The sequence below is a fragment of the Hydra vulgaris genome, chromosome 15 (assembly GCF_038396675.1).
Source record: "Hydra vulgaris chromosome 15, alternate assembly HydraT2T_AEP".
NCBI lineage: Eukaryota > Metazoa > Cnidaria > Hydrozoa > Anthoathecata > Hydridae > Hydra > Hydra vulgaris.
Window position 1 is genome coordinate 30,682,501 of NC_088934.1, and position 27,500 is coordinate 30,710,000.

The following is a 27,500-nucleotide window of genomic DNA, read 5'->3' on the forward strand; positions in this document are numbered from 1 at the left end:
AAGGTCAGCTACTCACAGAAAAGGCCCGTGAAAAATGTTTGATAAACGCGAAAAAACTTCTAAACAAAGTGAAACATCCTGTAGAACCACAAACAATCTGGTTTTTTTCCAATGAGAAAAACTTTGGATCAAAAACACAACACGCAGAATAACAGGTGGCTTGCATGCAGTACAAAGGACATTCCTCGTGTAATGCAGACTAAATTTCCCCAAACTGTGATGGTTTTCGGATGTGTATTCTCTGAAGGCGATGTGATGGCTCCGCATTTTTTCCAAGAGGGCCTCAGGTTGACTTCAGATGGCTACGTGGAGTTGCTGAACACTGTAGTCAAGCCCTGGATAACAAGGGTAGCCAATTGTAGGCCGTATGTATGGCAGCAGGATTCGGCCCCTTGCCATAGCTCTGTGAAAAGTCAAAAATGGTTATCTGAAAATTTCTACGACTTCACCAGTCCAAATGTTTGGCCTCCAAACTCCCGAGACCTTAACCCCATGGATTATTTTGTATAGGGCGCAGTTGAAAAAGATACCAATCGCACTTCCAGTAATACAAAAGCCCAGTTAGTGGATAAAAATAAAACAGTTTTTGAGGCCCTTCCCAGGGAGACTGTAGCATTAGCTTGTTCGAAATTCTGAAGCAGGATTGAAGCAGTAATCGATTCTAATGGTGGTTATTTTGAGTGAATTTTGTTCATAGTATTGTAATTTACTATGCCTGTAATTTTTATGTCAACTCATTAAATTTAATAGATACAAAGAAGATTTTCCTTTTTCTTTCGAAACTGTCAAATTTATCCCGAACACCCTGTATCTACTACCACAAAATACTTCTGTAAGTCGCATCACTTACAGTGAGTTACGTATATAAACAAATAAAGCATAAACCAATGAAAAAAACTACAAAGAGCACTTATTTGATGGTATTAAGTTAGACCATTTTATTGTTAATATATTAAGGAAATTGTTGGTATATATTAAGGAAATTTATATATATTTAGAAAATTTTTGATATTTTAAGGAAAAATTGTATATATTTCATATACTTTAATCAAATTTAAAATCTAATCTAAGCAAACCAGTTTAAAATGCAACAACAATCTTTTGTTGTTGCATTTTAAACTGGTTAAAGCAAAAACGTGTTTTTAAAAAAATAGTTTTTTATTTTAAACTATTTTTCAAAAACGAGTGACGACTTTGCAAATTACTTACTTTTATCGCATGTCATCTGAACCAAGCTTCGAACAAACTATGAATTGAAGCGGTCTATCTAATAATAAAAAAAATGTATAATTTATGACGAGTACCTAAATATAATTAACAAACTCAAGCGATGCGTTTGATTTTTATAAGACGTTCAAATCAAATTTTTATAAGACGCTTAGATCAAAGTTGCCATAGCAACCATGTCGAAGATAAACTTTAAATCTAAAGAACATTAAATCTATATAGATATAGAATCGATATAATTATAAGACTAGTTTTCTTATTCTCTTGTTTTCCTTAAACATTAGTTCTTAATGAGCAAAAAGTTAAAAGTTTTTATATACTCAAAGCGCAGATAAATATGAAATTATTTGTTAAAGAATTAACTTTTATGGTATGTAAAATTATACTTATATTATTATTGTTTAATGTTTATAACCTTGTATACGTAATACATAGTTTAATGCTAATAAATTATCATTAAATACAAAATAAAACTAAATGTGTTTTCTTTCCGTCAGTTATAGTATCATTTAGTCCATATAACAAGAATATTGAACAAAAAGATACATCTTTATTGACAAGAGCAACTTTGAGTTGCACTTTTCAATCTTAAAAAAAATACCAACACAGATCTGACTTTAAAGAGTTAACAAAACTCAAGTCTCTAAAGAGTAGGGCAAAACTTTAAATAATATTTTATTCAAAAAACATTGTTAAAGTCTAAATTATTTAATTAAAACTAACTTTAAATAAATGAAGAGTTTATGTAGGTTAAGAAGATTTATATGGGACTTTTTTTTGTCAAGAATATTAACTAGAACAAATAAATTTTACGTTACGCACAATATCATATCTTAGCAAGATTTAACTCAGTCTACAGACTGGAATTTCAGAATACAGACTTTTTAAAAGTGTTCGGCAAGGTACCGCACGAAACACTTTTATATAAACTGAATGCTTAAGGCATTCGCGGTCAATTACATAACTGAATAAAAAACTGGATTGTGCCCCTCCACTTCGGCCGTGCATAATATCCAATAACCTTAAAGTGAAGTTACAAGCTGAGCACGCCGTTGTAGTAGAGCTTGAAATAAAGTGCAAGGGAAATTAAAAAAATGATTTTTCGTGGTTTAACTCTTTTGCGTTTCTTATATACTACTTATATCCAACCATTATTAAAATCAGCGTTCCCAGTATGGTCTTCTCATTGCATAGAAGATATAAATACAATCGAAAAAAATTAAAACTTAAACGCACTATCGCTCAAAAGTTTCGAATGTAGACTTGGATAGTACAATTTATTCACACAGTTTGGCTGGCGCAGCTATAACTGCAAGTGTTATCGGAACAAAGGATTTCTTGTCTTTCCCTCAATAATTAGTATACTTATTTTAAACAAATTCTTTACCACTGCTTTTTTAGTGAGTAATTTTTAAATTTTTGAATAATAGTTGTTGATAGCTGTACATAAATAAATATACAAATACAAATTCATAATTAAACACACTTTTGAATACATTATATTGAATATATTATAGTACAAATGTTTATGATAAGAAATGTCACTTTATTAAGTAAAATGAAGAAAGAATTTAATTATTTTGTATGTATATACTTTAGTGGTAACGCAGGGGTTGTTGTCACCCAGTGCTGTAAATTTTTGGTGTCAGCCCTTAAGACTTTGATTAATAGGAAAACGACACGGGTATCGAACTTCTCATAATAAAAAAAAAAGATCGTTTAGAAAAAAATTTGGGGCATGCATAAGTATAATCTTTTAATCTTGAACAAAAGACAAAAGATTTTTTTAAGAAATAAAGGAATGGCAGAGTTATTTATAAAGAATATCAAAAAGTCCAAACCTAAAAACTTTTGGTTAGACCAAAAGCAAAAATAAATTTACACGAGCATTAGCAGTTCTATCATATGTGTATTTTTATCTTTTTAGTGTCACCCATCTCTGCCAGATTGTGGTTGTGTCACGATCTGACGCAGAAGGTTGACAGTAAAGTGCTGCCCGCACCCCTCGCACCCCTTTAGTGAGGTCACTACTATACCTTCTTTTTTCAATATTTATTACAAATAATTGGAGACTTTACAAGATACAATTTTAAAAATAGTTTTAATAGTTGTATTTTACTAATAAGATTAAAAACAAAGGCAGGCACCTTACGCGATGGCCGATTTCAAATTTTTGTCATGACTAGAAGGAGAAACGTTAAATGTGCCATTTAGTGATGAAGCCTTCATTTTGCTTTTATGATGTATAGTTAAAAGTGAAATTTTGCAAAATTATTATTTAATCGACTTTTGTCAGACTTTTTAATGACGCGAAAAATCGCGCCATTAAAAAATTATTTATATTGCGCCAAATTCTACAGCTTATTTGTAAAAGAAACAAAAAACACTGAAAATCAGCATAAAGATTCATGTAAATAAAATTAGGCATTAATATAAAATTGTTCATATTTGAAGTTCATATAAAAAGATTTAAATTATTATTCTTAATGCAGGTTTAGCCTAGGTTAAAAATTATATGATGTTTCATATCTTATTATTTTTATTGTATATCCTTAAAGTAAAAAAAATAACTAATCTTTCTCCTTGCAGTGAGGGGCAAGAAAACAAACGAACCATTAAAGCTAATTTTTTCAATGCATAATGAAATAATATTTCCATTTATAAATGCATATATAAATATCTTCATAAATGTAAAATTCAAATCCTCATTTGTCTTAGCAAACCTGTTTCTGACTCAGAATGAAATAAAAATGACTCAGAATCTAAGTCATTTTTATCAACCTCTTTAACCACAGGTTTGTATGACTTTCCATAATGACAGAAAACTAAAACAAATAGCTATGTAAAAGAGATAAAGTAAACGTAGAATGACAAAAAAAAGAGGTTTTTATTCACTCCACATTGAAATCAACAAACTGTGTTGTATATTGATTTCCGAGGAGGGTAAATAAAAATAACTTGAGAATTTAAAGTTTGAGTTTGAGTTTGAATTTGAGATTAATCTTGTGTTCTTAAAGTTTATTCATTTTTAACTATATTCAGGATCATATATAAATAGGGTTGCCAGACGTCCGGCTGATACAAAGGAGAACACATTAAAAAACTCATTTTTACAAGGGAGGTGCTGTATTCTCCGTAAAAGCCGGACGTCTTGCAACTCTATATATAAAGGAACATATTCAAATCCTGTATAATAATATATGTTTTTAGATCATATTTTAAGTACAAATTTTAAAAATTTAAAACTTCTTTTATAAGTAGTATTAATAGCTTGATTACTAATTTTTTTATTTTAGATACATGTAGAGTTTGTTTTAGATACATATAGAATTTATTTTAGATACATGTAGAGTTGATATTATTAATACTGATAGACGATGTTCAAGGAAATATTGGTATGGGTTTATTAGTATTATATGTATTAGTGTTATGTAATATATGTATTTAGACATAAATATATATATATATATATATATATATATATATATATATATATATATATATATATATATATATATATATATATATATATATATATATACATATATATATATATATGTATGTATTAAAGTGATGTATTTTGTTGTTAAAAAAAACATTTTATATCTTCTGTACTCTCAAAGCTATGGCAAATGCCAGCCAAATATTTTTAGGGGTTTTAAGTTTTATTTTGATGCAATTGAGTTGCGATTGCATTAAAATAAAAAAAGGAAAGTTAGTTTTTTTCTATTTAATAATAAATTTTTACATCTAAATATAACTTTTTGCTTTGCATTCTAAAGAAGACGACTTCTTTCAGTTACATATTTTCGATGACTTTTTAACAGGGCCCTGCGAATCACCTTTTATGGTATCGAATCGAATCTGAATCGAATCAGGCGTTGATTTACAAATCGAGTCGAATCTTAAATCAAATCGTCATTTTGAGGATATCTATGTTTAAGTTAAACTTAGAGATCCTCAAAATGCTTATTGGAATCGTGATTCAATTCGATTTGCAAATCAAGGGCTGTTTCGAATCGTGATTCGATTGACATTAGGGCCCTACTTTTTAACTATCTAACGTAGTAATACATTAACATTTTACAAGTGTTAAAATTTGTTTTGTTCTTTTTCTGTTATTTATTAAAGCAAAATAAAACTCTTCGAGCATTAAATTGTTTAAAAATTAAATCATTAGTTTATGTTTAGTTATTTTGTTTAGGTAGAGAAACACAAGAGCAATAAATTTGCAATATTTTTACCTCGATTTGCATTGGCTGCGGCATTACATTTGTAGTAGTTACTTTTTTCTTTTATAAATAAAATATAAACTTATACTTTCTGAAAACAATATTAACAAAAACGTTTATTCAAATTTACTAATAATTGTGAACTACATTTATTTTAGTTAATAATTTATTGTGTTAATAAAAATTTTATTTGTAAAAAAAGCGCTTAGTGCAAGTGAGAAAAAGGTAGTTCATGCCGCAGTGTACTTTTTGTAAAATTAGAAGAGAGAATATTATCAATAATTTTTAATAATTATTTTTGGTTTGCGTAAATATGTTCTAATTAACACATGACACTATATACAAAAATGACTTAACTCTACAAGAAATACGCTGAATGTAAATTTAGAAATAAAAACAAAAAATTAGATGTTAAAACAATTAAAAAATGAGGTAGTACATTAAATTATATTGTTTTTAAAAAAAACGCAATAATAAGACTTGAAAGTTTTTCTATTTAATAGTGTTTTTGTTTTTGTTTTTATGATGTTTTATAATATTTTTAAAACGTTCAAGGAGTGTTGTTTTTTTACTATAAAACATGAGCGGGGTGTTGCTACATCTATTATTTTATAGTCTGGTGCTACAAAGAAGTGCTGCTAGATTGTCTGAGGGTTTCGTTTAAGCAAGCAAACTATAATTAAAAAAAAACTTTATTCAAGTTTTTAAACTTTTTCTGGTCTGCTTTAATAGCGTTCTCTTTAAAACTTCAGTTTATGGAAGAAACCTTTCGACTACCATGCAGGAGTATATACATAAATATATATATATATATATATATATATATATATATATATATATATATATATATATATATATATATATATATATATATATATATATATATATATATATATATATATATATAAATATATATATATATTCCTGCATAGTAGTCGAAAAGTTTCTTCCATAAACAGAGAACGCTAATAAATCAGGCCAGAAAAGTTCAAAAACTTGAATAAAGTTTTTTTTTATTGATAGTTTGATACATCGATATTTGATATTTTATATTATAATGTTTGATATAATGATACATTGAACATTATAAAAAATGATATAATATATACACTACTGACAAAAAAGTTGAAGCAGGCTACAAATTTTTAGAAATAACTCAATAAACACACTTTTAGAAGTCTAATTTATAATCAATTAATATGTATACAAAAACTAAATATTATTACACATGTTTGATCAGTAATTTCTAATTTTAATAAGCGTTTTACTTAAATTTTTGATTCCTCAAAATAACCACCTTTATTCTGTATAAGGTCTTTCACAGAAGATGGCTGTTCTTCTCGCACATTTCAATCAAGTTCTTCCCACAACAACTCGATCGGGTTAAGATCTGGTGATTGTGGTGGCCATTCCATTATTCCTAATATTTTCTGGCTTTGAAGATCTGCTAAATAAGTTTTGCAGATTTTGCTGGTATGTTTCGGGTCATTATTGTGCATAAAAACATACTGATTGGAAAATAACCTCTCACCAGAAGGCAGCGTTTGATGTTATAAAATGTCTTTTTACACCTCTTTTGTCATAATTTCTTCAATTTTTACGATGTTTTAAACCAAAATCTTCAAACCTGGATTCATCTGTCCAAAGGACGTTTTTCCATTCTTCAATTGACCAATGTTGATGCTTTTTAGCCCATTTTAGCCTTTTTGTCTTATTAATTGGTCTTAATAATGGTTTACAAGCAGCTACACACCCATTCAAGCCAAATTTCTTCAATCGATTCTTAACAGTGGAAGTGCTAATTTTAAGATCATTAAATTGATTGTACACAGACCTGATTTTTTCGGCAATGTACTTTCTATTTGACAAACAAATCTTTTTTATTTCTCTATCTTGTAATTTATCAGTTTTTTTAGGCCTTCCAGTACGTTTTGTAGTTGCATTCTTACCAGTTTCTTAGTGTCGTTATAATGTCCTTCGGACACAACATCTGGAAAGTTTCATTTTTTCTGAAATTTTCACTTGTGAATAACCTTCTTCATGATAAACTTGAGTTCTTTCTCTTTCAGCAATGTTTAATTCCTTTTGTTTACCCATTTTTCACCTTTTTTATAATTTTTATACAATTTTTGCCAAATTAATAATATCAAAATTATGTGCTCGTTATTTTTCTTTTTACTTTGGGCTATTTACTGAATAACTGATATATATATATATATATATATATATATATATATATATATATATATATATATATATATATATATATATATATATATATAAATAAATATATACATATATATATCTATATATATATATATATATATATATATATATATATATATATATATATATATATATATATATATATATATATATATATAAATATATACATATATATATATATATATATATATATATATATATATATATATATATATATATATATATATATATATATATATATATATCAGTTATTCAGTAAATAGCCCAAAGTAAAAAATCAAAACTATATACGAGCACAACTAGAAAACGTAAGTTAAAATTGGGAATTATTGATAAAAATGTGTATTATAATATATATATATATATATATATATATATATATATATATATATATATATATATATATATATATATATATTATGTTAGTGTATTCTACAAATAAAGTGCTCAATGTTCTTAAAGAACAGAGCAGTTATAAATTAGTAAAAACACTTTTCTAGTTTTTACTTGTCTTCAACAACTTGTTTCGCCATCAGCAGACTCATTTAGAAGAATGTCTAAACATCAAAAAAATCAAATTATAGAAAAATTATTTCACAGGAAGTTGTGAATTCATATTATTATTTATGTAATAACTGTAGTATTTTGCAACCAGGAAGTTGCATCAACTACATTAGTTAATTGAAAAATCATAAAAAGAATTCTTAAAAGTTCGGATAATTTAGACTTGTTTTTTTTTCATTTTTTCATTTGCTTTAATAATTTTTTAAAAGAATTTTATTTTTATGTCTGGATTTAAAACTAATTCTGATTTTTTATTCAGTAAATTTTCTTGACCTAAATCAGTCATAATCTCAAATTTTTTTCGTAAACTCAGTACACATTTTTTGGAAATGTTATTATAGGCAAGCGCGTTTTTAGAATAGACCAGTTTAACTTAAAATAATATTTTTTTCTTCTGAGTATTTTTAAAAGATTTAAAAATACTCAAAATACTCAAAAGATGTTTAAAAGATTGTTTGTGGTTGGCATAACGTTTTTTCCATTTGCCCCCGGTTAAACTAATATATTGTTTTTCAGGGTTGTTTTGCAAGGAAACAATGCATTTGTAAATAATATTTTTTGATAAGCATTTGCCATTCATAGGGCAATCAATTTTTTGCTTGCAGTTACAATTTTCAGTATCTTTTTCTTTGAGAAAATCATTTTTATTTATCTATGCAAAATTATGGCCTTTTATAATTCTTTTAATTTTTTTTTGTACAGCTTTAGCTTACCTTTATAGTGTTTCTGTTAAAGATTTTGTGCAATTTGTTAGAAGGAGGGAAATGTTTGTCAACTAATTTTAAAAACGCTTTTCCGATATTTGTTGAAACATTTTGCTGTACGAAGGGTTGAACCAAGTTATATTTTTATTTCTGTTTCGCTTTTTTGAAATTTTTGTTTCAAATTTTAGCTTGAAATTTTTAAATCCGCTTACTTTAAGAGTATCTTCGTACACGCGTTTGGAAGAGTTTATATATTTTCATTAGAAGAGTTTTGATTTAGCCTATTGTTAATTGAAATAGGAATTTGTTTTAAGATTTGAGGGTGATGATTCGAGTTTATATTAATATACGATAATCATCATTAGGTTTTTAAAAAGGCCTTTATGATTTTGCCGAGAGGTTAAATGTGAGATCAAGAAAATTCACAGTTTTTAAATTAATGTTTATTTCAACTTGAAAAAAATGTTTTTGAAAATTTTTATAATATTATTTCTGATTTTGTCAAGTCGGGGCCCTGATTTTTTTTTGCATTTTTCCTGATGAGCCGCTGATGGCGAAACAAGTTATTGAAGACTAGTGAAAATTTAATATGTATTTTTACTATATATATATATATATATATATATATATATATATATATATATATATATATATATATATATATATATATATATATATATATATATATATATATATATATATCATAATATATATATATATATATATATATATATATATATATATATATATATATATATATATATATATATATATATATATGTATATATATATATATATATATATATATATATATATATATATATATATATATATATATATATATATATATATATATATATATATATATATATACAGTATTGGCCATTAATAACAATCCACCATGGTTTTTTTGACTCATTTCAAATATAAGAAGTGTATAATTGATGAGTATAATATTTTCTTTTAAATAAATATAGATTTTCATAAAAGTATCAATCGATGCGCTAATCATATACTTTTTTTAAACACTTACCTCATAATCTAAAATATTTACAATGGCCAAAATTATCTATCCACTCTATTATTTCAAAATTCCTTCAAAATTGCGTTTGTCTTTGAGTAAAACTTTAAAGTTATTTGCAAATTAATAATTATTGTTAAAGAGTCTTTCTTAAAAATTGTTATAAATGTTTAAAAAGTTTGTGTAAATGAAATATAAAATTTAGCATCATCAAAAAAATCAAAATGACTGTAAAAACTATTGATAATATGACAAAATGTAAAATCATAGCTATGAATAAACAAAACATCTCAATGAGAAAAATTGCGAAACATTTAAACACAACACATCCACCTGTTAGCAGAATAATCAACCGATATCATGAATACAAAACAATTGAAAATATTCCGCGTCCTCGAAGACCCACCATTTCAAATGAAAGAAATGAACGTTCACTTATTCGCATAGTGAAAAAAAATAGAAAGTTATTATCTACTGATCTCAGCCGAAAATGGCAGTATGCTTCTGGTGTTGTTGCTAGTGTTCGAACAATTAGAAGAGTACTACAAAAACATAATTACATGTGGCGAGCTGCTTTCAAAAAAACCCGTCTATCAAAAAAACATCAGAAAGCAAGGAAAAACTGGTGCTTAGCTCGAAAAATATGGCCTAAGAGCATGCGGCACAACGTTCTTTTCAGCGATGAAATGAACATTGAAGTTGATTCAAGAAAAAACCGAGTAATGCTGAGAAGAATGCCACATGAAAGAATGCGCCCAGATTGTTCTATGTATAGAAAAAAACAAGGTAGTGGCAGTATAGGTATCTGGGCATGCATGAACTATGAAGGTGTCGGTTGCTTCTAACTATTTGGTTAGACCACAATCTTGGTAAAATTGAAATAAAAGATCTGGACCAGCTGAAAGAAGAAGTAACAAAATTACAAAATAATGTTCCAAAAGATATTACTAAGAATTTCGTGAATTCCATGCCGAAACGGATCAATGAATACTTAAAAGCTAAAGGATTGTCAACAAAATATTAATTTTTTTTTTTTTTTCATTTTTTGTGTATTATAATTTTTTTTGTTCTTATAGTTAGTTAATTTTGTTGATGTGGTTTGTTTATTTTGGCCACATTTTTTTTTGACACATATGAACACTTGTTTTCATTTCAATATTTCAGTTTTTAATTTTTTTATTTTATTATTTCTTTATAATAAATTTATATAGTAATTATTTGATTTATTTGAATAAAAAAAAATTGAAGAAAAAATCTCTTTTAATTTTTAAAATATGTAATTTCAAACTTATATTCATACTACAATAACATAATGGGATGTTATTAATGGCCAATACTGTATATGTGTATATATATAAAAAACCTCAGTGGAAAAACCGGCGTTGTCACATTAAAAAAGTATTGAGAAAGTATTTATTGATCATTAATAAAAGTCTTTATTTAAAGCAAATAAAACTAAGCAATTTATATTATAATTATTTTATTTAAAATTTATTCAAAACAAAACATTTTGTCATTTTTTATACAAAAACTTTTTTATCTTTGCTTTAAATAAAGACATTTATTAATGATCAACAAATACTTTCTCAATACTTTTTAAATGTGACAACGCCGGTTTTTCCACTGAGGTCTTCATATATATATATATATATATATATATATATATATATATATATATATATATATATATATATATATATATATATATATATATATATATATATATATATATATATATATATATATATATATATATATATATATATATATATATATATATATATATATATATATATATATATATATATATATATATATATATATATATATATATATATATATATATATATATATATATATTATACATCATATTATATTTATATATTTTTTTTTTTACTGATTTTACTTTTTTTACTTTTTGAACTCTTTTTTTTATAAAGTCTCTACTCTAGCTTGAAGCAACATAATGTTAACAATTGCTGGTACCTACTGACCATCGAAGAGTGTGTATATTGAACAATGTTCAATGTAGACACTCTTCGATGGTCAGTAGGTACCAGCAATTGTTAACATTATGTTGCTTCAAGCTAGAGTAGAGACTTTATAAAAAAAAGAGTTCAAAAAGTAAAAAAAGTAAAATCAGTAAAAAAAAAAAAAAAAGATTTATAAAAAATGATTTTGTTAATATCTCAATTAATAATTTGTTTTGGAAAGCTTAATTAACTTTTAACTTATTTTCTCATATTTATCTATTATATGAACACAACTTGTCTCAGCACTTGGGGATCCCTTTAAGTTAAAATCAAACATTAACTTTGATTTTAATATATTTTTTAAATCAAAATATTTTTTAAATCTTTAAATCTTTTTAAATCAAAATAATATAAATCTTTTAAATCTTTAAATCTTTTTAAATCTTATAAAATTATATATTTTTTTAAGTATATTTTTTAAATCAAAATTAAATTATATATTTTTTAAATCTAATAAAATTATATTTATTTTTTTATCTGAATAAAATTATACACTTTTGCTAAATTAATTTTAAATTAAGCCATATTTTTTATCAGAATAAAATTATACACTTTTGCTAAGTTAATTTTAAATTAAGTCATATTTTTTATCAGAATTAAATTATGTTATCTTTGCTTTAAGCTTAATGTAAAGCATTTTTCAAGCGAAAAAATTAATCATTACAATAAAATGAAAACAAAATAAAAATAAATTTTTAATTTTATTTGAGTTTTCTTCTAGTAAATAGTGCTTATATGAAACATAATTGTTATTATGTTAATATTTAAATAGAATAAAAAAATTATTTTGTTTGCACTTTTTATAAATATTTTTAACAAAGAAAACATAAAATAACTTTCTAGCATATCATTTAAAACCAACGGATCAACCTGTATTAAATTGCTTAAAATTATATATCATTAAACACCACTATGGTATTAATCTCGTGGTTCAAAAACTGCCTGCCTATAGCTGCCTGAATGAATACACATTTAAATTCAGATAACTACGTCCACGATTTGAGTTATTACGTTTTTTATCAATGATAATAAATTTAAAAAGAATTAAAACAAAATAATTTTTTTTATATACTAAGGTAAAGAAGGTGGTTTCAGTCAATTTCGGTATAATAGGATGTTATATTGCGAAATTATTATTTTGTAATAACTTTTTTATGTTAGGAGAATTTAGTAAACACATTTTTTTATTTATGTAAATGTTTTAATAAAGTTATTCATAAAATTATTTTTTAGTTATTTGCACACTTTTATTTATAATGAATAACAAAAATCATTATAAAAATTAAAAAGTAATATGATTAATAATTTTAATAAGACGTTATAATAAAAAAGATTTGTTTCCTAATTCCCCAAACATTAAAAAAGCGCGCGGACGTAAAAGCTTTACACAATAAATAAGTTTTTATTTCATTCAATTGATAAGCGACTTTTTTTCAAATAAATTGTTATGTGTTGATAATTATAATAAAAAATAACACGTGTATGCTAAGTATTCTACACATTTTTTTTGCTTGGCAAAAGAAGTATTTTTTAATAGTGTTATTTGCAGTTACGAAACAAACTGCTGTACTGCAAGAATATTTTATAATATAAATTTATAAATATGTATAAATTTTTAAACTATACTGTTAGCTATATTTTCAGACAGTGGCTTCAGGAAAAAAATGCCACAATACAATACTAGAGCCAGCGGAAGATTTGAGACAGGCTGCAAGAAAGCATTGACAGTTTTATTTGTTAGGCTTTTCACTGCAACGCCTTGCTCCGAATCGACTTCCAACAACTGGAGAAATGCTCAGAGGGTTTTACTGGCTCCACATAAGGTAACGTCTTAAAAATTTCTGAATTTGATATTTTCTTAACACTACCAAGATGAACTGTAAAGTTGGATGCGCCCTTGCTTCTGGAAAAAGGTGTCTGAAATGAAGCAGGTTAGCTGAAGGAATGTGTGAAGAGAATTGGCGACAGGCAGTCAGAGGTGTTTGCATTTGAGAGAACTAGTAAACTGTGGGGCAAAGCTGGTTTTGACAACAGTTTCATACTCACAAGGCAGCAAATCCGAAACAAAATTACCAACAAGATCAATAAGTACCAATCTCTAAAAATAAACTTAAGACTCTAAGTCTACTAGAAGGAAGCTCCTGCAAGAAAGTAAACAACTTTCTAAATGAAACCAACTTTTTATTCCCAATTTATAAAGCCAACATCTTTAACTTGATAAAGAGTGATCCAATGAGGAACAAAGAGGCTCAAAAAAAGGACATTGAATTCCTGAATCACTGTCTCAAAGGACGAATGGTCAAGATGGCGGGTATTGATAAAAAAGTTCTTGTTTGGCTATGGAGAAAATTAGTATGGAAAAAATGCGCTCACAAGATGAAAAGCTCAGAAATCAAGAAGAAAAGAATAAAAGGAAGGTAGAAGAACTAGACAGTACCGTAGCAAGCTAAAACAACACCAGGAGCCTGAGAACATATGGCGCTTACCCACTAAAAATAGCCCTGCAGCCCCCCTCATAAAAATAACCTACTCTTAAAAATGACCTCTCTTCTCCAAAAAACTAATTTAGTAACTTCTAATCACGTTTACAGGCTGTGGTTTGAACCTTTGAGAGATAGTAACAAATATTGAAAATGACCCCAATAAAAAATTTTTTTAGCGCTAAAAAATTTATCAACAAAAACAAATAAGTTTAATATACATCAAGTGAAATTAACTTTTTGTGCATACAAAATCATCTATAACTTGGTCATAGTTTACCTTCTTTGTAGTTCAATCTCAATTAAAATAACAGCCAAACTTGATAAGCATTCTTGTCCCATGGTTGATCGCAAGTTATTTTTGATTAACTTAGGTTTACTAAAACTTCTTTCACATGTTGAAACTGTCACTGAAAGAGTAAGAAAAATCCTGAGTGAAGCTTCAATGTTCGGATATGCATCTGTTAAAGAGTAAGAGTGTATAAATTGCTATATTTCAATTGGATTAGCACATTCGAATTTTTCCATCATAGCTTTTGCCTAAAACTTGAAACTGTCAATCTTTTTTTTTTTTTTTTTTTTTGTTTGTTCTTTATTACAATATTTACCACAATATTAACAAACCTATCAATAAGAAAAATTACATGCAAAGAAATCGTTAAAAATAAATAAAAATAAAGAATAAAGATAAAGAACGCGGATACTCAAAGAAGACCATACAGGTCTTGTCACCGAGAACCGCTGTTGAAGAAGTTTTAACTTGGTAAATATAAATAAAATAAATAAATACAAATTTTTAACTTTTCCGTTTGTGATGCAAATTATTTACAAATATTACGAATTAAAATAAAAATTAAAGTAAACAAGTAAATAATAAATGACTACTGTACAAATAATGTCAGTGCAACTTTTAACAAAATTCAAATAATAGTGTTTAAATATAGTTTCTCACATAAACTTTAAATCAATATTGTATAAAAGTAAAATATAAATGAGTGATGACAAAACTGGGTACAATTAAAAGTATATAAAAATATTTTAAATTGAGAAAATTACTTTTTTTAGTTTTCTTTTGAACATATAATAATTCCATTCATGAGAAAAATCAATATTTTTCAATTTTTTAATTTTTTAATTTTAAATCAATATTTTTTAAAATTATTTGGTTCCATAAAAAAGCTCCACGAAAAGAAATGCAAAATTTACCAAAGTTTGTTTGAAATTTTGGTTGTTTAATAAAATTATCATTTCTTAAAGAATATTTATTTTTTTCTTTTAAAGACTTTAAATCAAAAAAGGAAGCTGGAGATGAGTTGGTTTTACATTTAAACATAAAGCAAAGAACATTATAAACATTTACTTGATATATACTTAATATATATATTACCTATATTAAAAACATTCATGTTAAATAAGAGTGGCTTTGAGTGAGAAAAACGATTTTTGAAATTTATAAGACGTGCAATATGCTTCTGCTTTATTATATTGACAATAAAGTGGCTTTAATTTACTTTTATGGGTACTACCCCATGCAATATTAGCATAATTAATATGACAGTGTATAAAAGAGTAATATAGTTGAGTTAATGAATGTTTGTTTAAAACACTTCTTGCTTTATATAAAACTCCAATGCTTTTTGCAATTTTGTTGCATAAATGTCCGATGTGATTCTTCCATGATAGATTTTCATTTACAATGATACCTAAGAAATTTGTGAAAATTACTATTTTTATTTGAATATTATCAATATGAAGAAGAGGCATATTACTTGAAAGTAAATGCTTTTTAAATTGTGGATGAAAGAAAATCCATTTAGTTTTATCAATGTTGAGTGAAAGTTTATTTGACTTGAACCAGTCTGATATTTTTGTTAGTTCAATGCTCATATCATAAAAAAGTTTATTGATGTTATTATTAGATAGGAATAGGTTCGTATCATCAGCAAACATTATAGTTGTTAATTTTGAGACTTCATGGAGTACGGTGACATAAATCAGAAATAATAATGGCCCCTAATATAGATCCCTGTGGAACACCACAGGTTATATTTAGATAATCTTGTGAAGAAGATCCGTCGACATAGACAAATTGTTTGCGATGTTTTAAATAGCTTTTTAGTAGTTTTAAAGCATTACCGGTGAAAACAAATGTTCAAGTTTTTTAAACAGTATTTCATGGTCAATTGTTTCGAAAGCCTTAGATAGGTCTATAAAGACGCCTAAAGTAAACTCTGACTTTTCGAATGAATCAGTTATACTACGAGTAAGATGAATTATTGCATGTTCAGTAGAGTTACTTCTTTTAAAACCGTATTGATTTTTGTAAAGCATATAATTAACATCAAGATGAATAGATATTTGGTTGAACAGAATTCTTTTTAAAATTTTTGAAAAAACAGGGAGGATAGATATTGGTCGATAATTACTGACATTTGATGGTTTAAATATAGGCTTTATTTTGGCTATTTTCAATTGATTGGGGAAAATTCCTTGATTTATAGAACATTTAAAAACTTTAAAAAGAATAAATTTTATGGTATCGCATGAATCTATGACTATATTACAATTTATATCATCAGGACCAACTGCTTTATTAGTTTTAAGCATTTTAAAAGCACTTTAAAATTCTGAAGAAGATACTTCAAATTTATCTAAACTAGAGATTAATGGAAACACGTAATCATTTATTGGATTAATCATATTTGGAATATTTTTGTCTAGATTAGGGCCAACAGACACGAAATATTTATTTAAATCTCTTGCAATTTGTTTGGGTTTATATAAAAATACGCCATCAACTTTTGTAGTGTTAGGCACAGAGCATAATTTTAATTTACTATTTCCAGTAATTTGACTTATAATTTGCCATATGCATTTTGAATTATGTTTATATTTTTTTAGTAAATCATAGTAATATCTTTTTTTAAATTTTTTTCTTTGACTTTTAGCGTAAATTTTATAAATATCTTTATTTTCTGGTGTTGGTTTTTTTAAGTACTTTATATACAGTTTTTGCTTTATTTTTGAGGATTTCCTAAGATCTTTATTGACCCATGGTGACTTTAAACTTTTATTGGTTATAATAAATTCACGTTTTGGAAAACTTGCATCATATATTTCATAGAAAGTTTGAAAGAATGTATCGTATACTTCATTAGCTTCAAATGAACTGTTAATATGGTTCCAATTTATTAAAGATAATTGATCCTTAAACGATGCTAGATTTGCATCGGTGAAAAAACGTTTAATAATGACTTTTTTATGTTGCTGTATTAATTTGTTGTCAACATTAATAGAGAAAAAAATAGGGAAGTGGTCAGAAACGTCACTTTTTATTATACCTTTTTTAAGAGTTTCATTAAAGATATCGGTTGTTATAATGTTATCAATTAAGGTAGCTGAAGTTGAGGTTACTCTAGTAGGTTTGTTAATTAGTGGAATTGCTCCATGTTGGAATAAGTCATCGTAAAATTTTTTAATGTTGTTATTAACGTGATATTTAAAACAATTTAAATATACCTCACAAATTATATAATTTAGTTTTTTTTCCTTAAAACTAGATTTTAAAACATCATTACACAAAAATGCATTAAATCTTTCAATATGGCCAGATGGTGGGCGATAACAGCAACTTATAAGTATGTTTTTAGAACTATTGGTTAAAAGTTCAATTGTTAAAATTTCTTTATTGTCATCAGAAATACTCATCTCAGGCCTAATAAAAAACCTCAAATTTTCCGTTATATAAAAAAGTAAACCACCTCCGCGTTTATTTGCTTTACGCGCTAGTGGGATCATATTAAAACCTCGAATATGGAGATTTAATTTAGATTTAGCGTCATCAAATTCACAATACGTTTCAGTTAAGCTAATTATACTAAATGTATTTGAAGTTTCCTCTATTAAATTACACAAATATTCAAAGTTTTTTTTAAGACTTCTAATGTTAAAATGAATAACATTTAAATTATCTTAAGAAAGAAATTCTTTTATTTCATTGTTATAGAAATAAGAACAATTGTTTCGCAAAGCTCCTACATCACTAAAATAGATCCGGATCTGAATTAGTGTCAAGCACCAAGTCGTTAAATTGAAAAAAATGATAGCGATTCAAAACTTTTTTGATAATTAAAATCCATTTTTAAAATTTAAATAACTAGAAATAAAAGAATTCATTTAAAAATCGCGCGTAATAAGTTAGTTGTAAATAACTTAAGCAAATTTACCTTTGGCTCTTAATTCCTTTGCTTCTTTAAACAACTTTTTCCTAATTTCCGTTGTTCTTTCGCTAAAATCTTCATTAACATATAGTTTTTCATTCCAAAGTTTTAGTTTGATAAAACTGCATTTCTTTCTTTGTTATTAAGAAATTTGACTATTATTATTTTATTCTGTTTAACTCTTTTTTCATTTCTTCCTATTCGATGCACCCTTTCAATTTCTAAATCATTAGTAAAACCAAACTTAGATTTTAAGACTATTTGAATTTTTCTCTCGCTGTCTTCCCATGATTCGTTCTCGCTTTCTTCGACTCCATTAAACCTAAGATTATTCCTACGACGTCGATCTTCAAGTTCGGCAAGCTTGTCTTTCACATCATTGTTTTTGTCATTAAACTTTATGTTATCTGTTAGTTCGACATTTGGAATTGCGTTTTTTTTCAGTACTTTCAATTCAGCTAGAGTAGTTTCATACTTCTCACTTACAAAATCGACTGCCTTTCTTAATTCCTTCATTTCATTTTTAAGATTTTTATTTTCTTCTTGCATATTATTAAATTTAATTTCCATTTTATCAAATCTATCATTAAAAAGTTTTATTAATGTGTTTTCATGTATTTCCAGTAAATCCTTTATATTGGTTGCTGAAAATTTCGACATTATTATTATTATTATTATTTTTTTTTCCTTCAATAAAAAAATACGTTCGTTGACGATCGCGGTTGGAAAAATTTCTCAAAATAGTTAATCAAACACCCTTAGTAAATAACTTGTCTTCAATCTCAGCTTGCAGTTCTAAAGAATCCAAATCATTTTCATACTTCTGGGCTTTTTGCTTAAGTTCTTTAATTGAGTTAAGGGAGATTTATTTTCCAATAAGATATAGAAATTCAAATGATTTTTAGACATTGCCTCAAATCGCGATTGCATTTGTGTGATAATGCTGTCAAACACACAGTTGCATTGAATGACAAAGCTTAGTTCTAGCTTGATTAAAATGGAATCATAATCAGCCTTATCAAACATTATACGCTTGGCTTTTTTCTTTTTAGTCCACAGGTTTATCAAACAAAGAAATTTAAGATTAAACAATTTGAGAAGGTCTTTTGCACCAACAACAGTTTCATGGTTTAAAGATGTTTTTGTACTCATGTCTTGTAAAACGCTATAAACGTCCACAACTTCATTGTTGACCATTGTTGATCATTTGATGACCATCTTGTTTCAATGTGACCCTTTAATAAAATTGGGAGTCTTTTCATTAGGTTTTCCCATCTTGATGTAGAATCGGAGAAAAATGTGAATATTTTTTGATTAGATCCAAAGAATGTAACCATAAGAGGTAAGACTTCAGCAGCATGAGCGCCAACCAAATTAAGAGTATGGGCTGCACATGGTACAAATAATGCTAGTCCATTGATATTAATAATTTGTGCTTGAACTCCTTTGTATTTTCAAGCCATATTTGCTCCATTGTCATAGCCCTGGCCTCTGCAATCCGAAATATTATATCCATCAATTTTCAGTCTTTTAGGATTTCTTCTGAAATGCCATTTCCAGTCTTTTGATGGCTCCCCATAAAATTAACGAAACTTTTTTCTATTGAGCACATTCCATTTTTTATAAGAACATATCTCACCACTTCAATCAGCTGTTCTTTATGAGAAACATAAGGTGTATAAGGTCTTTGTAGGAGGCATAAAAGCTTCTTCAGCGTCTGGAAGGCTATCACTGTCTGTGTCCCAGTGCCGTAGCGAGGAGGGGGGGACTGCCAAGGCCCTGAGCGCCATTTTAGTAAAGGGGTAAAGGCGGAAAGTTGGACAATTTTACATTCAAAATTTTCAGTTTGTTTATTGTAAAGGTGGTAAATTTCAATTGTTAAGATTATTTATCTCCACCCACTTCATTACTTGCAAGTTACTTTCCTCAATGTCTTGCACGATTCCTAACTTAAATTAAAAAATCTCATTTAAGTGATAATTAAGTTTTGTTAAATTGCCTTAAAAAAAGATATTTTGCGCAATATAAAACTATTAAAAATTTTTAAATGGCACCTCCAAAAAAACCATCAGGAGCATATTACAAAAAACAAAAAAGACAAAGAGAAGAATGTGAGAAGAAACTAAAAAAAATCTTAAAAATATGGCTTTCGAAAAGCGCTGATAGTTTTGTTTGTGCATCCCATAATGAAAATTTAACTGAAAAAGAAGACTCAACTTAAATAAATTCATGTCAACTGCAGGCTTTTAGGAATTCATCCAACCAAAGTATTAACGAAATTCAGTCTTCCTCGCCGTAATCAAATCAAGATTTAAACAAAACTAAGTTTTTCCAAAGTTCATCTGATACAGACAAAGCACTTGTTGAGGCTTTTTTTGTAAGTGATAAAAAAAATAACTTTCAACCATCAAATCCCAAAGAAGAAGGAAAATAAGATATTTTTAACGCAATTTTGAGCTAAAGGATCCTGCTACATTGCCACAAATAACAGATCAAATGAGGTGTTTTTTAATTGAAAACGGACATGAGCAGGACACCAGAGAAACCTTTCCATCAACTTCTTCTTCTGATACAAAAATAATACATTTAATTTCAAAGTGGTACAAAAAGATGCTTGCCAATGACGAACTGATGAAAAGGCGATAGTTGCTATATAGAAATTTAAAAGATGCAACATTCTGTTTTTGTAGTGTACTTTTTTCCTCAACAAAAGCTAAGAAGTTGTCTGATATTTATAAAGGATTTAGTGACTATAAAAAGCTTAATCCCAAAGTTCCTCAACATGAGAATAGTTCTGAGCATAGAAAATGCTTTATTTGGAAGAAAATGAAACAAAATTTAAAAAAAGCCCAAACTTTAGACAATAACCTTCAGAGAACAATAAACCGAGAAGCAAACAAATGGAGGGAAATTTTTAAAATTATTGTGAATGGCTTATTATTCTGCGCAAATAATAATTTAGCTCTAAGAGGCAGTAATGATGCAATAGGGAAACAATAAAGTGGAATCTTTTTAAGCACCCTAGAGTTGATAAGTCATTACAATCCTCTATTGGCAGACCATATTGCAACAATAAAGGCCAAAAAAGCTGCAGTCTCATATTTTTCACCTCAAATTTAAAATAAAATAATGACACTTGTGGGAAAATACGTTAAAGGGGAAATCCTTTAACGTTTTTTCCCACAAATGTAATTATTTTGTGAGAAAAAACGTTAAAGGATTGGTGTACAGTCAAAAAGCAAGGAATAACTTTAATGTTAAGTAGCTATGACAGCAATTACATAGAGAAGTTAATAAACTAGAAAGAATTGTCAAAATTGAATGGTCTCAGGATGCATTTAGATCAGGCACTCTTTTGCACCAATTTGCATTTGAAACTAAAGAATTTTGCACCACAGCACTTCAGAGATACACTTTCCAAAGAGAAGACTACAAGTATCTTTGCCAGGTACTGGCTTACTTCCTGGGTGCAAATATACCTAACTTCTTCTTTAAGCAGCCGGCAACTCATCATGAGGCCAGTTTATTAGTGACTGTCTTAACCTTTTTGTACTGCAGATGACACAGAACTATCATCCGAATAATTCAGAAACAGTAAAGCCTGCTACCCTCAAGAACATAAACACTGCTATTCTTTCTGAAGAGTCCTTTGGCATCTCAAGCTCCTTCAAATGACCTAATAGCTTTTAAGATAGCTTACCAGCTACAAAGGTCAAATGATTACAAAGCCTATGCAGAGATTGGGAAAGTTTTCAACAAAAGCCTTTTACGGCACACTTAGTATCCAACTCCCCAGCTTGTAATTTTGTCTCTTGCTAACAAGGATTTAAATGCAGGCGTCAAGAACAACATCCTTAACAAATTACTGTATTTTATTGTTCCAGAAAAAAAAAAATGGTGCTTAAGAAACCTGGAATCCAACTAGTCGTTGTTCCAATGTCATATCTTGATAATTTTGTCACTGAGCAAAGTTATCTTCTCTTTTTTCTCCTAGAAATCACAAAGGAAGAGCTTTTGCATTAGAAGGAAAAAGGTAAAGCTGTTGCGATAGTGAGCGAGCCACTAAGTTGGTTCAAACCTCCGTACAGCAATAATGTTTCAACAAATATTGGAAAATCGTTTTTAAAAGTAGTTGAAAAACATTTCCCTTCCTCTAATAAATTGCACAAAACTTTTAACAGAAACACTATTAAGGTAAGTTATAGTTGTATAAAAAATAATAAAAGAATTATAAATGGTCTTAATTTTGCATTGATTAATAAAAACAAATTTCTTAAAGAAAAAAATAATAAAAATTATAATTGCAAGCAAAAACTTTAGTGCCCTATTAATGGCAAATGCTTATCAAAAAATATTTTTTACAAATGCATTGTTTCCTCAAAAAACAACCCTGATAAACAATATACTGATTTAACCGCTGTCAAATGGAAAAAACGTAATGCCAACCACAAACAACCTTTTAAATATATTAAATACTCAAAAGAGACTATGCTGTCAAAATGTATTTTTGCAACTAAAATATATATATATATATATATATATATATATATATATATATATATATATATATATATATATATATATATATATGTATATATATATACAAATATATATATATATATATATATATATATATATATATATTAATAAATATATGTATATATATATATAAATATATATATATGTGTGTGTGTGTGCATGTATGTGTGTGTGTGTATGTGTGTATATTTATGTATACACACACACACATACACACACACACACAGAAACGTTTTTAATGAAGTGATACTAAAAAATGAAAGTGTTTGCTTCTTTTTGCGTCCATTAAAAAAAGTTAATGTTCGATGACTTTATCACTACTTGATATAAGAAAGAAGTTCTTTTTTGATAAGAGGTTGTCCATAAATTACATCACGCTCGAGCGTAGGATGAGGGATTAGTGATTTTGTGACAACTTGTGTGGTACTTGCTACTAAAGAGTTACATTATTGTGACCAAAAAAGGGAGGGTGTCCAAAGCAGTCAAAAATTACACGATGTGATCTATGGATGACCCCTAGTTTTAAAGTTATTTAAAAATAACTTAGTTGCAGTGACTTTGCATTGGCCAGAAAAAATAAATGAAAAAATTAAATGAAAATAAAACGACAAAAAAACAAACAAAATACAATAGGAAGAAAAAATGTTCTCAGCTACATATAAAATCTTTAACAATTTTATATCTCAGATTTTTTTGAGCAGAGATTTAAATTAATTCTTTATCTCTGATCGTTAATTTCATTTTAGAAACTCCTTATATTAGGTAGCTATTATTATTTTAGTTACATACTCTCGTGCGCAGATACTATTAAACCTTAATACCTAATACGAATTAGTTAAAAAATATCTTGTTTTTTAATTGTTATATAATTGTTAGATAATGCTATATAATCGTTTAATGAAACTCCACTAAAAAATTATTAATCTTACATGAAAAAAGATTTTACATAATTTATTTTAAGAATACTATTATAAACAATTTAAATTAATCTAAAAATCATTAATTCATTTATTGCATTACATCTAGTGTTCATTATATCTAAACTATGCCTTAGAAAGGAATATAGCTGCCATTTGTATGTTGTAAATAGTTTGTTAAACTAATATTAGTTACATAACTGATTTTTTTAATTACATATACATCTTATTTTTTTATTTTTTTATTTTATTTTAGAAAGTCTTCTTTGTAATTCCGACATTTTGTTAGTAAAAGGAAAACTTATTGGCCTGATACCAAAACTAGATAAGGAATTTTTGGTTTCGTTTGATGTCTATCCAAATAAGTTTGTTAAGGTATGGCAAAGTGTTATTCATTTCACTATTGATTCTGATAAAAGTCAATATGGTGATCGTGTTCCAGGTATCTGGTTTCATGATAATGGAAGTGGTAGTCTTTACATTTCAGCACCAATTAATGGTGATGCTGATAGTTTTTTCGTCACAAACCCAATCAAATTAAATGAATGGTCTAATGTTAAAGTTAGTCAAATTTTGAGAAACACAAGTTATGTATACACAATTAGGTTAAATGGAGAAGTTGTTTTTACTTGTATAAATAACCAAGTTCAAATATTTGCTAATGTAAAAGTATATGCATCTGATCCTTGGCATGATGCTCAAGATGGTTTATTAAGGAATTTATTTATTATCAATGGTATTTCAAGTTTGTTTTTAATTGTTTATTTATAGTTTTCAACTTTTTTTTTAATTCAGACTATGTTATTTTCTATAAGTTTTTTGTAAGTTTGTTTACTGTTTAACTTTTTCAGGTAATGATTTGCAACCAATTGTTGTTCTACCTGCAGGTATATAAAACACATTTTTGTTTCCTAATATATTTCCTTTTTTTAATACATAGGTACTGTCATAATCATAGTGCGTTAGTTATTCTTTCCTAAAGATAAGATGAGTTATCAGTCTGTTGATATATATTAACTGAGGTGTTTGGTTTAGGTAGTCAATTACATTCCTTGTATTAGGTTTTTGTTTTTTCTTCTTTGTTTGTTTCATTCTAATCTTGCATTTAGTTTTATTGTGTTTATAATTGTAACATCAACAAGTGTGTTTTAGAAGTGCAAAAGTCAATGACAGAGCCGTGCTTCCATTTTATTAGCATAACCAATAGACTTATACAATAGGCTTTAGTATACAAATCAAATGAGAGTTTGGGTTAGTGAAGATATCTAGATATAAAAGACATTAATGAAACCTTTTTTTTTCTCTTACTTTTCATAAATTAAAATATCGTAAATACAATTGTGGTGTGCAGCTTGCAAATAATGCATCTCTAATTAAATTTCTGCACAAAAATGTAACTAATGATTGCCAACTAAAATCTGCAGATGTCTTAGTATAAACATTGATAAAAGGATTGGGCAGACATTATTTTTTGTTTTTATTCTTTTTAATGCTCAGTTTTGATAATTTTTAGATGTTTCCTACATTAAAACATAAAATTTAAAACTTCCAAATATAAAGTAAAGTACTTAACTCTTTATTTTTTTTAAAAGTTATTAGCTATAAGCACAGGGGCATGTATAATTTACATTGTACATACATTGAATAAAATTGGAAACTAAAATAACCTAAATTTCTTTCAACTTTTAGACCGCTTGAGTGGTATTGAGGGTATCAATTTTTTCTAATAAAATTTCATTTAAATAGAATTTTTCTAATTTTGTTTTGAATACGTAATTTTTTTTTCATATAGCTGTTTAAATAGAAGATTAAAGTAATCAGCAATTGCAAGAAGATAATCCCGTTAATGTCTCACTTATGGAAAAGAAATTGGCTTGCTTTAACTCCCAATCGCTTTGTACCAAAGTTTTCAACAAAAAATTTGAAACCAGTAAACACATACTAACCATAAAGAGAAAACTACTTTAACATCATAATTTATAACCTCATGTTTAGAAGTATATCTATAGTTATAATTGTATAGGTTTTTAATTGTAGAATATTAGATGTCTTGCTAGAGTCTTTATTAAAATACTTTTTTGAAAACTAATTTCCTGATCGAGGGAAAAGTTCAAATATAAATTGTGTTGTCCAAATAGATCAAAAACAGCATTTGTCAAATAACAAAGTTAGAAATCTTAACATGTGTATGTTATTCTCTAAAACATCTAGACAAGATATTCGTTTTCCTAATATTCATCTAGATTTTTTAATTAAATAAAGAACATGAATCCTGGTTATCTTTTGATAATGTAACAACTATTATTTGGATGGCGTTTGTGTTTCAAATGCTAAAACTTTCTTTATACACGAAGTTCATACTTCATCAATAAACTTTGTGACGTTTTAAAATCACAAGTTTTTTGTCACAATTATATACTATATGCTAAATGGTATACAAGCATTAGATCAATAACCTTGTATAGAACTTTATAAACAGTACTTTGACTATAATCTTTTTGAAGGTGCAAGTTTTTGTTAAATTATTTAGTTTGACCTATTGTGATGATATTATTTGTCTTTACTTTTATTTTAAATAAAAGTTTTTCATTTAACTATTTGAAATAGAAGATAAAAGTAATCAGCAATTATATGAAGATAATATATAAGTTGTATAATATTTTTAAAAGTGCAGTCATTAGAATGCGTAATTTGATTTAATTTAAGTTATTTTAAAAACAGAATAAATAAGTAGATATAATGAAAAAAAAAAACATTTTCAAAGTAGTGTAATAGCTAAACTTTTTTGTACCTTATGCAACCTTGCTTTCCACTTAATAATGTTTTTCAATTTTAATAGAAATATGTATTTTGTGTTCATAGTTATTTCAAGCTTTAAATTTTGAAATCTGATGGTTAACTTAGTTCAAATCAGTAATAAAAAAAAATTTGTAAACTGATTGTTCTCACATAAAAGGACTAAAACTTTGAATTGCAAAGTATTTTTTATACATTTTGATCATGATTTGGCATATGTGTGAACATATACAAATTTAGATCCTGTTATAAGTTTAAAAGATTGGTATTGTAAAATGCTGTTTTCATATTTAAGTTGCTTCTATAACTGTCAAATTAAGTGATTTCATATAACTTAATTTTACAATGTTAATATAAGTTAATTTACAATTGTTTTCAGATATTGAAGAATGCGCAAACTTGACTGATTACGGTGACTGGGCAAACATTGATTGCGTGAACACCAATGGAAGTTGCTATTTTACTTGCAAGTGTGTTGGTCAGTTTTTGTAATGTTTTTAATTTTTGTTTTAGCATATGATTTTTAGCATCTTATTTTATG

At 26.8% G+C, this 27,500-nt stretch overlaps 1 protein-coding gene across 1 annotated transcript in view; it reads left to right on the forward strand.

Moving 5' to 3' along the window:
• Positions 1-1,385: 1,385 nt before the first annotated feature.
• LOC136091459 (hemicentin-1-like) overlaps positions 1,386-27,500 on the forward strand; it is a 136,139-nt gene continuing 110,024 nt past the window's right edge. Inside the window, exons 1-5 of the mRNA XM_065819063.1 lie at positions 1,386-1,597; positions 4,568-4,622; positions 24,420-24,899; positions 25,015-25,050; positions 27,339-27,437. Coding sequence (XP_065675135.1) covers positions 1,565-1,597; positions 4,568-4,622; positions 24,420-24,899; positions 25,015-25,050; positions 27,339-27,437 — 703 coding nt within the window. The 5' untranslated portion in view covers positions 1,386-1,564. The remainder of the gene's footprint in view (positions 1,598-4,567; positions 4,623-24,419; positions 24,900-25,014; positions 25,051-27,338; positions 27,438-27,500) is intronic.